Source organism: Tursiops truncatus, chromosome 15 (genome assembly GCF_011762595.2).
Source record: "Tursiops truncatus isolate mTurTru1 chromosome 15, mTurTru1.mat.Y, whole genome shotgun sequence".
Lineage (NCBI taxonomy): Eukaryota > Metazoa > Chordata > Mammalia > Artiodactyla > Delphinidae > Tursiops > Tursiops truncatus.
Genome location: NC_047048.1, coordinates 72,777,329 through 72,792,529, shown reverse-complemented (window position 1 = coordinate 72,792,529; position 15,201 = coordinate 72,777,329). Strand labels below are relative to the sequence as shown.

Sequence of the window (15,201 nt, the reverse complement as noted above, 5' to 3'; positions counted from 1 at the left end):
CTCTGCCTCAGTTCAGGGAGCAAGATGGGGACCGGGCAGCTGGGTCACCTGTAGGAGTGCTCCCCCACCTGAAGGGGCCAGTGGCTCTCAGCCCCAGCGAGCCTTGCAGGCCTGTGACCCAGAGAGGCCAGATCTTCTGCTGTTTCAGCACAAGCCCGCCATCTTGATTTCTGTGAGATCTCCTGATTTGTGAATTGGCCAGCAAGTTCTAAGTTTAAAAAAAAAAAGCCAACAAATAACAAAATACCCAAAAGCATTGGGTCAAACCATTGCTTCCTAAATAACACGTCTGCTCGCCAGATGTGGCTCATGGGCTATGAGTTTGCAACCTCCGCTTTAAGGCTTTGGTTTATTTCTTTGAGTCCTGGACACAAAGGGTAAAGGACTTTAACGCTTTGGGAATTTGTGGGAAGAGTGTTGGTGGCGAGTCAGGAGCCCAGGGTTCTGGCCTCGCTTCTCTGTCTTGGTTTTCTTTGTGTCCTAGAACAAGTGATTTCTCTGGGTCTCTATTTTCTAATCCGTAAAATGGATCTGTTTTAACAGCGCAGGTCTGGCATTCCTTCCCTTCCATCCCTCCCATTGTCAGTGTCCCAGTGAGTTATCCATAATGCAAAGATTGAACTCTGGATAACTTCGAAATTCATGTTGTTTGGTCCCATGTCATCTTTGAATGTCAATAACTAAAACCCTTTGCAGACAAGTTCCATTTGTCGGCTGTCGTCAGCTGCAGCTTGAGCGCACTGCTAACCCCACCAGGCCAGTGTGATGCGATTTGAAATGTTTTTTTTTTTTTTATTCCAGCGTTGGGCGTGGAAAATGGTTGTGATTTTTTGGTCCTGCTCTTTATTTTGTGAGTACGCCACATGCTGGGTTTTCTTTTTGAATTTAGGCATAAATGAAATCTCAGAAGATGTTTATACGGCTGTAGAACACAGCGATTCTGAGGATTCCGAGAAGTCAGATAGTAGCGGTAGTGACTCTATCAGTGATGAGGAGCAGAGGTCCAAGAATGAGCCGGAAGATGCCGAAGACAAAGAGGATGCTCAGATGGACAAAGAGCCATCTGCTGTCAAAAAAAAGCCCAAACTGGCAAACCCCATGGAGACAAAAGAGGAGCTGAAAGTCAGCACGTCGCCAGCCAGCGAGAAAGCAGACCCAGGCTTGGCCAAGGAGAAGACTAGCCCTCAGCCCGACAAGGACTTTTCAGACAAAGCAAAACCCTTGCCTCATCCCACAAAGGATAAGCTGAAGGGAAAAGATGAGACGGATTCCCCAACAGTGCATTTGGGCCTGGACTCCGATTCAGAGAGTGAACTTGTCATAGATTTAGGAGAAGACCATTCTGGGCGGGAGGGTCGAAAAAATAAGAAGGAACCCAAAGAACCGTCTCCCAAGCAGGAGGGTAAGTGATTGTACCCGTTTCTGGTTTCTTGATTTGGTTTTAGAATGCCACCTTGCAATTTGTGTTATCTCAAGTCAGGTGACCCTCTCCCATCACAAAGGGTGGCGTAGCAAAGCTTGGATTGGCTCCAGGTCACCCAGCTAGTTACTGAGCTGGACCAGGACTTAAACTAAGCCTGCGCACCTTTCACCTGCTCAGTACCCGATGTGGCTGATTTTGAGCACAGAAAAATAAGTCTCTTAGAAAGTAGTTGCTTCTAGCTGTTAGGTCATTTTTAGCCTCAGCAGCTTCTTTTCCAGTAGGCTCGCTCATTTCCCTAAAGTGTTTGTCAACATTTAGACATTTGACAAGGCTGAAATTGTTAGAAGTGTTCAGTTGGAAAATCTTGATAAGTTTAGCCTCCCTTACCTCTCCTCACGCTGCCCAGGCATCTCCAAGTGCTTTTTCTTACCAGAACACAAGACCATTTGGGTAGGTGGCACCAGAACGCTGAGTTCTTGAGCCACTAGAAATCAGACGGGCATTGTAGGATGCTGCCTGAGTTGGTGTCCCGCCCTATTTGCGATTAACTGACATGGGCCCAGGGTTTCTCAGCCTTGGCGCTGTTGACATTTTGTGCTGGATAATTCTTTGTCCGGTGCACTGGAGGGCGTTTGGCAGCATCCCTGGCCTCTTCTTACTGGATGCTGGTAGCACTTGCCCAGTGGTGGCCATCAGAAATGTCTTGACATGGCCGGATGTCCCCTCGGGGGCAGAATCTCCCCCAGTTGAGAACCCCACTGCCTGAGCTCAGCAGTTCTCTGCCGCTGAACCAGTAGTGGCTGCCCTCAAAGCTGCTGCAGCCCAGGCATGTCGGCAAACCCTCCAGCAGGAACTTGGGAATGAGTTGAAGGATGTCCCTCCCACTGAAGAAGCAGTCAGCACATTTTTCAACTGGTTTGGCTAGTGGGGGGTGAGGGGATTCCCACAGGCCTGAGAAAGATAATGAAGAATTAATTAAGGGCTAGGAGAAACATGGCCCGAGGACACATTAGAGGTTGTAGCCATAAAACCTCATGGACTTCGTGAGTTACTTAAGGGAGTAGCCAGGTTTCATTTTTGACTATGCTTAACTTCTGACAGGAGCTAATGTCTGAGTTCTATATCCCCTGGGGATTTCTTAGGCTGGCTTGCTTAAAGCAAGAGGGGGATGGGCTTTGAGAATCTTTCCTCTGTGTTTGTATCAACGTGACCTGTTCTGGAACCTCAATTCCTGCAGTTCATCAAAAGAGGATGGAATGTCTCTCAATGGTACAAGGGAGGAAGAGAGAGAGGCAGTTGGGTGGGACAGGAAGGATGGCCCACCACACCATCCTTTAGAATTATGAATGGCATCTGAAAAATCCGATTCTTTTGTGGATTGGGGTTTGAGGGACAACCTCAAGTGTTGCAGAAAACAATAGGAGTAGCATTTATTCCACGAGGTTTGTGGGAATATTGGGGCACAGATGGTAGTGTTCCTGTGAATGATACATTTATGCTATTCCTCTCTTTCTGGAGTGGATCTTTTTTTTTTTTTGCGGTACGCGGGCCTCTCACTGTTGTGGCCTCTACCGTTGCAGAGCACAGGCTCCGGACACACAGGCTCAGCGGCCATGGCTCGCGGGCCCAGCTGCTCCGCGGCATGTGGGATCTTCCCGGACCAGGGCACGAACCCGTGGCCCCTGCATCGGCAGGTGGACTCTCAACCACTGAGCCACCAGGGAAGCCCTGGAGTAGATCTTTTGATTGGTTGTGGGTTTTTGCCCCTTCCAGAAGGAATTTGTGACAGATTGATAAGAAACGAAATGAAAATCAAGAAATCAGTGTAAAAGATGAAGGTAGAATAGTGAGAGGTCTGGGGAAAATTTGTATACAAAAATACATACTGTTCCAGCCTTCAGAGTTAGCAAAGTTGGGCTTCCATTTTGACTCTGAGCTCCCTAGCAGTCAAAGCAAAAAGGGAAACATATGAGTCCCTTGAAAGATCTCATGTTTTCCTCCAAAATAAAAAGCATTCCAGTTGATTAAATGAAAGTGAGCTCTTCCTCCCACTGGTATCTGCAGGAAGTTTCTCCAGGAGTCCCCGAGTGTGTGGTGGACTTTTAAGCTGAAGATGTCTCTGAAACATAATTCAGGGTGGCTTCCCACGGGTTGGGGCAAGACTGCTTAGTCTGAAATCCAGAGCCCCCCTGATGGTGGTTTGGGTCTTGAAGAATCAGCTTCGTGTCAGTGATGTACTTTCACTTATGAGTTTACTAAGTGAAGGGCGTTTTGGAGAGTGCTTGGTGACCTCCAACTGACCTTCAGTTAGGAATGCGGCTTCTGCACAGTATATGAATCCTCAGATAGCAAAATGGCTTTTCTAGCTAGTGCTCTGAGAACAGAGGCCAAAGGAGCTCGCTTAACAACCTTTACTATGCTTACCCTGTAACATCAGTCATTTCCATCCTTCTCTTCAAAGTCGTTTTTTTAAGGTACAAGACCGTGACCAAAGTCTGGAATAAGTAGGTTAGTTTGATGGGGCCGCTTTTGGAGTGTTGGCCTTTAAGAAATTCACTCTTTTTGAGGCTACAGGTGATTATACACTCCCAATTTCTAGGACAAATGGAATTTTCCGTGGCCTTTACCCCGCCTCCATAAACCATCAGAATCCTCCAGAAATTAAAATGTTTTCGTGTCTAAATGACCCCCCCCCCCCCCCCCAGAGTGCTTCGAGCCTGGAAACTTTTCCGATTGCACACTCCTGTGTTTTTATTTGGGAAAGAGCTCCAGCCATGACTCGTGCAGGCTGGTTACCCATCTGCAAAGCCACCTGTTTGCTTTTGCAAGACAGGAGAGAGAAAAGGACCTTTTTGCGGTTGCCCTTTGCCCAAGGAGGGACCAGGCTAGTTAATCAATCAAGACAATATATTTTTTGGTCACATGGCAGAAAAGGGAGGCATTAAAGTTGCTTCTGCAGGTTAGAAGCCCTGCCTGGGGGGACCCTCCCAGTGTGGGGCTTTTAGAAGGGCCAAGTTCAAAGCCACCTCTGCCCCTGGAAGGGGCAGGGGCTATATCCGGTATCTGGCAGGTCATCCTGGGGAAGGATGGGGGCTCCTCACTGCAGGTAGAGCTCTTCTCCCAGCCCACCCTGTGTTCCTGCCCATGAACTTGGCTGGACTCTTCCCCAGAGGAGCAGGAGAGCCAGCCAGGTGTGATAACCACCAAGAAGACACCCCCTCCCTCTGCCCCCCGAGTCAGAAAAGTCAGCCTGTCTTTTCCTCTCACACTCCTTGGTTTCCCCAAACCCCCAGTTTACTGAAAATCCCCCCTAGAATAATCAAGCCCATGCCTTTCCTGGGTGATAGAAATCTAAAAAAGACAGGTGTAATCCTTATTAAAGAGTTTGATGTCGAGGCACATTGTCAAGATCAAGGGTGCTGATTTGCACCCGTGTTTTGTGTGTGAACCCCAGGGAATCCTCTCTGGGGGCAGGTTCACCTCTCCAGTGCCAGGGGCTGCTGCAGTGATTACTGACCACACACCCCTTTTACAGATGAGCACTCACGAGGTCACACCCCCTTCTACGCTGCTCAGTGCTTTTGGCTCTAACCTGCCTTCTTGCCAGCCCTCCTCACTGCCTGCCCTCACTTACCAAAATGCTGTCTATTCCTGAGCATGTCTTGGCTAAAGCTGTCCCCCTCCAAATTCTCCCTGCTGCCTGTTGAAATCCTACGCTCCACCCCCATAGCCCAGCTCCTCCCAGGAGACATACTCTGAAAGGCAGCTTTTTTCAAACTTGAGTCCCTCGCATTCATTATTTTTGCCATTCCTAAGTCCTGCCTGTATAATTACGGACTTAATATTTTTATATGAAACAACAGCTCTTTAAAAAAAAAATAAAACTCAATTTTAGACTTAAACTTGACCACCACACAGTAGGTAAAACAGTATAGTGTGCTCTACATAAAAGACGCAACAGGAATAACTACAATCAAAACAAAAGCAAGGCATCTAAATTCTAGATAAATACCATTGTGCTGAGAAAGGTTCTGCCCTTGGGGTGGAATTCCCTTTAGTGTTAGGTGTCAAGGCTACCAGGACCACACCGAGACTGTTCTGAAGGGAATCAGAAGAGATTAAAGAAGATACTCTTCTTTTTGGATCACTTATTGTTATTCAGTGCTTTGGCCTATGGGAAGCCGTCTGGTTCTTTGGGGTACATGCTTTCTAGGTTCCCTGGCCAAAGAAAGCGTTTCTCTTAATCTCCGGATTGACTTTGGCTGGGTCTTTCTCAAAGTGCTTACCCAACTTTAACTTTGTAAAACAAGATACTTGCAGTGATTCTGTTCATCCACTGCGTTGTCTACTAGTAGGTGAGCAACTTGAGGGCAGGGGCTGGGTCAGGTTGGCCTCAGTCCCCCAGACGCCTTGACATAGACGTCTCAGATGTGAGCAAGTGCACGGAACACAAGGGGGCTGATGTTTTAAGATACGGCATGCTGCCGAAGTGGCCTGAGCGTATTGTGTAAGTGCCCATTCACTGGGGGTCTTTGGCATGCTAGCCTCTGATGGTCACCCAGAACTTGGTGGTGTAGAGACCCTGCAGGCCAGCCCGAGTCAAATCCACTTTTTGTTTGTTTGTTTTTTCACGCATTGGCTTTAGTCGTAGGTAAAGCTCCACCATCCACGACGGCGGGCAGCCAGTCTCCCCCCGAAACGCCGGTCCTCACCCGCTCTTCTGCCCAAACTCCCACGGCTGGTGTCACGGCCACCACCAGCACCACATCCACGGTCACGGCCCCGGCCGCCGCTGCCACAGGAAGCCCAGTGAAAAAGCAGAGGCCGCTTTTACCGAAGGAGACTGCCCCGGCCGTGCAGCGGGTCGTGTGGAACTCCTCAAGTAAGTTTCAAACGTCCTCCCAAAAGTGGCACATGCAGAAGATGCAGCGCCAGCAGCAGCAGCAAAACCAGCAGCAAAACCAGCAGCAAAACCAGCAGCCTCAGTCTTCCCAGGGGACGAGATATCAGACCAGACAGGCCGTGAAAGGTACCGAGCCTCCCCTTCTGCTCTCCGTGGCGCCCGGTCCCTTTTTGGCCACATGGACAGGAGAAAAATAATCGTTTTATTTTTTCAGTTCCCCTTGGTTTCCTGGTTACTGTATCCTGGAGGCCTCACACATTCCATTTGGCATTATTTTTAAAAATTGTTTTCCAACTTGCTTTGTACTTTTCTTTTTTCTTTTTTTTCTCATTTTATAAATACATGCATATGTTCTTCTTAGAAAGGGGTGAAGTAGACACATAGACACAAAAACGTGTTGTCCTGATTGATTTGCCATTTCATTCTCCACCCTTTCTCAGAGGCCACTGTTAACCGTAAGGTCTTTTTTATGCATGTATGCATATATATTTATGTATATATGTGACTTCATAAAATATTACTTTTTTTCTTTTTTCTTTTTTAAAACGTGAAAATGGTACCATACTTGCTTTTTTCCGTGCCCCCCCTCCCCCCATCAGCATGTTTTGGAGGTCTGTCCATGTCAGTACATACAGCTATACCTTATTCTTTTGGACTGCTGCATAGTATTCCACAGTTTATTTAAAGTATTCCCCTACTTATGGACATATAGGTTGCTTCCAGTTTTTTTTCCTGTTGTAAGTAGTGCTGCAATGAATACCTTTGTTTAAGTTTCCTCGTGCACATCCATGAACCCCTGGACATTGTTTTGGAAAGAGTACAGTGTGAGAAGTTGTTAGCAAAGGTTACCTTAATAACTAGCGATTAGCCTCACACACAAGAGGAGCAAGCGTCAAGAACCAGTTGCTGAAGTGCGGGATCGTAGCTCCCGGCAGGAGGCTCCCTCTGGAGCTGATGGAAAGCTGAACCGTCTGATGGGTACCAGTTGGCCCAACTCTTGTGAGCACTGATGTAGAATCTTGTTCCCCTGGGAAACCTGCATCGAGATCCTTGAAGGTTGGGCTCCTTGATTGAAACTCTCACATGCTGAGTGCACCCCTGTGAGTAGGACTATTAAAAGAGTCGCAGCAGGACGTGGGGTTGAAGAGTAGCCAGTTCTTGAATTGGCTCCCGTTGAAACCCTTCAAAGATCGAGGGGAGGGCAGACTGAAAGATTGGACTCGCAGCATTGAAGTACAGCTGGATTGATCTCGCTGTTTGAAGAGTCGTTGGGACAGAACCGAGTCTAGGATATTTCATGTTGGGGTGACCAGTTCCGGTCTTCTGAATTCATCCCCCTTAAGCATAGTGAGCCTTCCCCAGGGGAATTTAGGTGCTGGCAAGAAGGAGCTCATTGATGATGTGATTCTTAAATCCCAGATTATCTTGTCAGGGATGAGCAAAGCTGGCCACTAGTTAAAGTAGTAAAGACAGATTTCAATCAGCTCTTTACTATTGCAATAGGGCAAAAAGTCCAGCGTGAACTAAACATGTACACAGGGGACTGGGCGTTTTAAAGGGAGAATTCGGGAAAAGGGATGGGGGTGGGCAGAGGCTCTGAAGAGTCAGAAAGTGAAAATTTACATAAAGTGGGAAGGGGGTGTTGGTCCATTTGAAACATCTGGGTTTGCTAACTGGTACCTATTGAAGGTAGGCTCCGACCCTCCCACAGAGACTGGGAGATGGGCCCTATCATTAGGTGTTGGCTGGAATATATAGTCAGTTCATTCGGCAGCCTTGTGTTTTCTCAGTCAGGGACCTTAAGGGGGCAAGGGTCATCCTAGGGATGCAGCCTTGAGCTGTTAGAAAGTATATTCGTCTTTATAAACCAAGGTGGAAGCCTCGTTGAGAAAGAGCTCAGAGGAGCCTGGCTAGGGTTTGGCCAAGGAGAGAGTCTTTGTCACTTGAAAATAGAGAAACTCGCAGGGCGTTTGTCAGAGGCTCTGCTCCCCACCACAGTTTCCTACTGGGATGGCCTTCCCGCGGCAGTGGGATGACCAGGACCCTTTGCTTTCCTAGCTGTCCAGCAGAAGGAGATCACGCAGAGCCCGTCCACCTCCACCATCACCCTGGTGACTAGCACCCAGTCGTCGCCCCTGGTTACCAGCTCGGGGTCCACGAGCACCCTCGCCTCTTCAGTAAGCGCAGACCTGCCCATCGCCACCGCCTCAGCAGATGTTGCCGCGGACATCGCCAAGTACACTAGCAAAGTGAGTGCCGGCGGGACGTGGGAGGGTTGGCTTCCCAACAGGAACCACTTGGGTCATGACCTTGCAGGTTTTAGAGGGTGCTTGGGAGGGAAAACCCTGCTTTTACTGAGGATCTCTCAGACCAGACTCTTCCATTTGGGGCTGATGTGGGGTGTAAGCAGAGAAATATAGAAAGGACTGACCCTTCCTCTGAGAGGACTTAGATTCTAAGAGGAAAATGACATAGAATCGAAATTACCCTTCGGCATTCAAGTCACTCATTAGGAACAGATTTTCCTTAAGCTGCTGAAGCAGATGACTGTCCTTCAGTTCACAACCGACCAAGGGGTTAGTTTGCATTTAGAAGCCGTGTGGGACAAAAGTGACAGAGGCTTAAACGCAAGCCTTGCAAGGTTCCATGCCTGCACTTAGATCTTTCCAGCAACCAGGGTGGACCGGGGAGTGATGGATTCCCTCCCGGACTCATGCACACTTCGGGCACATTCCTTGTCGAGCAGTGTGGTGAGCAGGCTCGCCTGCCGTCTGTTCACTCACGGGCACCCTCTCGGCGCAGGCTCGCTCTTCTTCTCTCTCTCTCTCTCTCTCTCTCTCTCTCTCTCTCTCTCTTAAAGTTTATTTTATTGAGGTATACTTGATTTACAATGTTGTGTTAATTTTTACTCTATAGCAAAGTGATTCAGTTATTCTTTTCCATTATGGTGTATCACAGGATATTGATTATAGTTCCCTATGCTGTACAGTAAGACCTTGTTGTTTATTCTATATATTTATAACAGTTTGCATCTGCTAATCCCAAACTCCAGTCCATTCCTTCCCTGCTCCCTCTCTCTTAATTTGCCAAGTGCTTTTATGCTTACCGTTGAATTCAGGTGAATAAAAAGCCTGTAGCTCTCGGACTTCCCTGGCAGTCCAGTGGTTAAGACTCTGCGCTTCCACTGCAGGCCGTGTGGGTTCGATCCCTCGTTGGGGAGCTAAGATCCCTCATACTGCACCGTGCAGCCAAAAAGTAGGGGGGAAAAGAAAAGGCTTCAGTTCTCCTTGCTGTCAAATGAGAGTGCTCTGGAGTGATGTGCAGGTTCATGTCAGTAGACCACCTGGTAGTAAGAATAACCACCAGAAAGGCAGCTCCCTGGGAACAGGGTTTTATCTGTTCTGCTCATTGCTGGGGCTTAGAACAGTGTCTGGCACACAGCAGATGCTTGATACATAGTCGTCAAATAAAAGCATGTTGCTGCCTAACTAATTCTCATTATTGGGCTTCTTAGTATCATTAACTCTTTTTTTAAAAAATTATTATTAGTTATCTATTTTATACATATTAGTGTATACATGTCAATCCCAATCTTCCAGTTCATCACCCCCCCCAACCCCCACTTTCCCCCCTTGGTGTCCATACGTTTGTTCTCTACATCTGTGTCTCAATTTCTGCCCTGCAAACTAGTTCATCTGTACCATTTTTCTAGGTTCCACATATATGCGTTAATATACGATATTTGTTTTTCTCTTTCTGACTTACTTCACTCTCTATGACAGTCTGTAGATCCATTATATCTGTACAAATGACACTATTTAGTTCCTTTTTATGGCTGAGTAATATTCCATTGTACTACATCTTCTTTTTCCATTCGTCTGTTGATGGGCATTTAAGTTGCTTTCATGACCTAGCTATTGTAAATAGTGCTGCAATGAACATTGGGGTGCATGTGTCTTTTTGAACTGTGGTTTTCTCTGGGTATATGCCCAGTAATGGGATTGCTGGGTCATATGGTAATTTCTATTTTTAGTTTTTTGAGGAACCTCCATATTGTTCTCCATAGTGGCTGTATCAATTTACATTCCCACCAACAGTGCAAGAGGGTTCCCTTTTCTCCACACCTTCCCTCTACAGCATTGGTTGTTTGTAGATTTTCTGGTTATGCCCTTTCTAACTGGTGTGAGGTGATACCTTATTGAAGTTTTGATTTGCATTTCTCTAATAATTAGTGATGTTGAGCAGCTTTTCATGTGCTTCCTGGCCATCTGTATGTCTTCTTTGGAGAAATGTCTATTTAGGTCTTCTGCCCATTTTTGGATTGGGTTGTTTGTTTTTTTAATATTGAGCTGCATGAGCTGTTTATATATTTTGGAGATTAATCCTTTGTCCGTTGATTCGTTTGCAAATATTTTCTCCCATTCTGAGGGTTGTCTTTTCGTCTTGTTTGTAGTTTCCTTTGCTGTGCAAAAGCTTTTAGGTTTCATTAGGTCCCATTTGTTTATTTTTGTTTTAATTTCCATTACTCTAGGAGGTGGATCAAAAAAGATCTTGCTGTGATATATGTCAAAGAGTGGTCTTCCTATGTTTTCCTCTAAAAGCTTTATAGTGTCCAGTCTTACATTTAGGTCTCTAATCCATTTTGAGTTTATTTTTGTGTATGGTGTTAGGGAGTGTTCTAATTTCATTCTTTTACATGTAGCTGTCCAGTTTTCCCAGCACCACTTATTGAAGAGACTGTCTTTTCTCCATTGTATATCCTTGCCTCCTTTGTCATAGATTAGTTGATCATAGGTGTGTGGGTTTATCTCTGGGCTTTCTGTCCTGTTCCATTGATCTATATTTGTTTTTGTACCAGTACCATACTATCTTGATAACTGTAGCTTTGTAGTATAGTCTTGAAGGTCAGGGAGTCTGATTCCCCCAGTTCCGTTTTTTTCCCTCAAGGCCGCTTTGGCTATGTGGGGTCTTCTGTGTCTCCATACAAATTTTAAGATTTTTTGTTTTACTTCTGTAAAAAATGCGATTGGTAATTTGATAGGGATTGCATTGAATCTGTAGATTGCTTTGGGTAGTATAGTCATTTTTACAATATTGATTCTTCCAATCCAAGAACATGGTATATTTCTCCATCTGTTTGTATCATCTTTAATTTCTTTCATCAGTGTCTTATAGTGTTCTGCATACAGGTCTTTTGTCTCCCTAGGTAGGTTTATTCCTAGGTATTTTATTCTTTTTGTTGCAATGGTAAATAGTGTTACTTTAATTTCTCATACAGGTTTTTCATCATTAGTGTATAGGAAAGCAAGAGATATCTGTGCTTGAATTTTGTGTCCTGCAACTTTACCAAACTCATTGATTATCTCTAGTAGTTTTCTGGTGGCATCTTTAGGATTCTGTATGTATAGCATCATGTCATCTGCAAACAGTGACAGTTTTACTTCTTCTTTTCCAGTTTGTATTCCTTTTATTTCTTTTTCTTCTCTGATTGCCGTGGCTAGGACTTCCAAAACTATGTTGAATAATAGTGGTGAGAGTGGACATCCTTGTCTTTTTCCTGATCTTAGAGGAAATGCTTTCAGTTTTTCACCATTGAGAATGATGTTTGCTGTGGGTTTGCCGTATATGACCTTTATTATGTTGAAGTAGTTTCCCTCTATGCCCACTTTCTGGAGAGTTTTTATCATAAATGGGTGTTGAATTTTGTCCAAAGCTTTCCTCCATCTATTGAGATGATCATATGGTTTTTATTTTCCAGTTTGTTAATATGGTGTATCACATTGATTGATTTGCGTATATAGAAGAATCCTTGCATCCCTGGGTTAAATCCCACTTGATCATGGTGTATGATCCTTTTAATGTGGTGTTGGATTCTGTTTGCTAGTATTTTGTTGAGGATTTTTGCATCTGTATTCATCAGTGATATTGGTCTGTAATTTTCTTTTTTGGTAGTATCTTTTTCTGGTTTTGGTATCAGGGTGATGGTGGCCTCATAGATTGAGTTTGGGAGTGTTCCTTCCTCTGCAATATTTTGGAAGAGTGTGAGAAGGATGGGTGTTAGCTCTTCTTTAAATGTTTGATAGAATTCACCTGTGAAGCCATCCGGTCCTGGACTTTTGTTTGTTGGAAGATTTTTAATTACAGTTTCAATTTCATTACTTGTGATTGCTCTGTTCACATATTCTCTTTCTTCCTGGTTCAGTCTTGGAAGGTTATACCTTTGTAAGAATTTGTCCATTTCTTCTAGGTTGTCCATTTTATTGGCATAGAGTTGCTTGTAGTAGTCTCTTAGGATGCATTGTATTTCTGAGGTGTCTGATGTAACTTCTCCTTTTTCACTTCTAATTTTATTGATTTGAGTCCTCTCCTTTTTCTTGATGAGTCTAATGGTTTATCAATTTTGTTTATCTTCTCAAAGAACCAGCTTTTAGTTTTATTGATCTTTGCTATTGTTTTCTTTGTTTCTATTTCATTTATTTCTGCTCTGCTCTTTATGATTTCTTTCCTTCTTCTAACTTTGGGTTTTGTGTGTTCTTCTTTCTCTAGTTCCTTTAGGTGTAAGGTTAGGTTGTTTATTTGAGATTTTTCTTGTTTCTTGAGGTAGGCTTGTATAGCTATAAACTTCCCTCTTAGAACTGCTTTTGCTGCATCCCATAGATTTTTTTTTTTTTTTTTTAATGCGGTACGTGGGCTTCTCACTGTTGTGGCCTCTCCCATTGCGGAGCACAGGCTCCGGATGCGCAGGCTCAGCGGCCATGGCTCACGGGCCCAGCCGCTCCACGGCATGTGGGATCTTCCCAGACTGGGGCACGAACCTGTGTCCCCTGCTTCGGCAGGCGGACTCTCAACCACTGCGACACCAGGGAAGCCCCATCCCATAGATTTCGGATTGTTGTCTTTTCATTGTCATTTGTCTCTAGGTATTTTTTTATTTCCTCTTTGATTTCTTCAGTAATCTCTTGGTTATTTGGTAATGTATTGTTTAGCCTCCATGTGTTTGTGTTTTTTATGTTTTTTTTCCTGTAATTGATTTGTAATCTCATAGCGTTGTGGTCAGAAAAGATGTTTGATATGATTTAAACTTTCTTAAATTTACTGAGGCTTGATTTGTGACCCAAGATGTGATATGTCCTGGAGAATGTTCCATGTGCACTTGATAAGAAAGTGTAATCTGCTGTTTTTGAATGGAATGTCCTCTAAATATCAATTAAATCTATCTGGTCTATTGTGTCATTTAAAGCTTGTGTTTCCTTAGTAATTTTCTGTTTGGATGATGTGTCCATTGGTGTAAGTGAGGTGTTAAAGTCCCCCACTATTATTGTGTTACTGTCAATTTCCTCTTTTAGAGCTGTTAGCAGTTGCCTTATGTATTGAGGTGCTCCTATGTTGGGTGCATATATATTTATAATTGTTATATTTTCTTCTTGGACTGATCCTGTGATCATTATGTAGTGTCCTTCCTTGTGTCTTGTAATATTCTTTATTTTAAAGTCTATTTTATCTGATATGAGTATTGCTCCTCCAGCTTTCTTTGGATTTCCATTTGCTTGGAATATCTTTTTCCATCCCCTCACTTTCAGTCTGTATGTGTCCCTAGCTCTGAAGTGGGTCTCTTGTAGACAGCATATATATGGGTCTTGTTTTTGTATCCATTCAGCGAGCCTGTGTCTTTTGGTTGGAGCATTTAATCCATTCACGTTTAAGGTAATTATTGATGTGTATGTTCCTATTACCATTTTCTTAATTGTTGCGGGTATGTTTTTGTAGGTCCTCTTCTTCTCTTGTGTTTCCCATTTAGAGAAGTTCCTTTAGCATTTGTTGTAGAGCTGATTTGGTGGTGCTAAATTCACTTAAGTTTTGCTTGTCTGTGAAGCTTTTGATTTCTGCATCGAATCTGAATGAGATCCTTGCTGGATAGAGTAATCTTGGTTGTAGGTTCTTCCCTTTCATCACTTTAAATATGTCATGCCACTCCCTTCTGGCTTGTAGAGTTTCTGCTGAGAAATCAGCTGTTAACCTTATGGGAGTTCCCTTGTATGTTATTTGTCGTTTTTCCCTTGCTGCTTTCAATAATTTTTCTCTATCTTTAATTTTTGCCAATTTGATTACTGTGTCTTGGCATGTTTCTCCTTGGGTTTATCCTGTATAGGATTCTCTGTGCTTCCTGTACCTGGGTGGCTATTGCCTTTCCCATGTTAGGGAAGTTTTCGACTATAATCTCTTCAAATATTTTCTCGGGTCCTTTCTTCTGCGACTCCTATAATGCGAATGTTGTTACCCAGAGGTCTCTTAGGCTGTCTTCATTTCTTTTCATTCTTTTTATTCTGTTCCGCAGCAATGAATTCCACCATTCTGTCTTCCAGGTCACTTATCCGTTCTTCTGCCTCAGTTATTCTGCTATTGATTCCTTCTAGGTATTTTTCATTTCAGTTATTGTATTGTTCATCTCTGTTTGTTTTGTTCTTTAATTCTTCTAGGTGTTTGTTCTTTAATTCTTCTAGGTCTTTGTTAAACATTTCTTGCATCTTCTCGATCTTTGCCTCCATTCTTTTTCCGAGGTCCTGGATCATCTTCACTATCATTATTCTGAATTCTTTTTCTGGAAGGTTGCCTATCTCCACTTCATTTAGTTGTTTTTCTGGTGTTTTATCTTGTTCCTTCATCTGGTACATAGCCCTGTACCTTTTCATCTTGTCTATCTTTGTGTGAATGTGGCTTTTGTTCCCAGGCTGCAGGATTGTAGTTCTTGCTTCTGCTGTCTGCCCTCTGGTGGATGAGGCTATCTAAGAGGCTTGTGCAAGTTTCCTGATGGGAGGAACTGGTGGTGGGTAGAGCTGGCTCTTGCTCTGGTGGGCAGAGCTACTTAAATCTTTAA

At 44.3% G+C, this 15,201-nt stretch overlaps 1 protein-coding gene across 25 annotated transcripts in view; it reads left to right on the top strand.

Moving 5' to 3' along the window:
* ZMYND8 (zinc finger MYND-type containing 8) overlaps nucleotides 1–15,201 on the top strand; it is a 126,720-nt gene that overhangs the window by 91,629 nt on the left and 19,890 nt on the right. For 13 of the 25 annotated variants that reach the window (XR_012326376.1, XM_033840834.2, XM_033840835.2 and 10 more), the window contains 3 exons: nucleotides 890–1,402; nucleotides 6,069–6,305; nucleotides 8,385–8,575. Coding sequence is in view for 24 of the 25 variants with exons in the window: in XM_033840834.2 (XP_033696725.1) it covers nucleotides 890–1,402; nucleotides 6,069–6,305; nucleotides 8,385–8,575 (941 nt within the window). In the remaining variant the exon portion in view is untranslated. Of the gene's footprint in view, nucleotides 1–889; nucleotides 1,403–6,068; nucleotides 6,453–8,384; nucleotides 8,576–15,201 lie in introns of all 25 variants that reach the window. The other 12 variants (XM_033840828.2, XM_033840823.2, XM_033840814.2 and 9 more) reach the window with 1 other exon arrangement.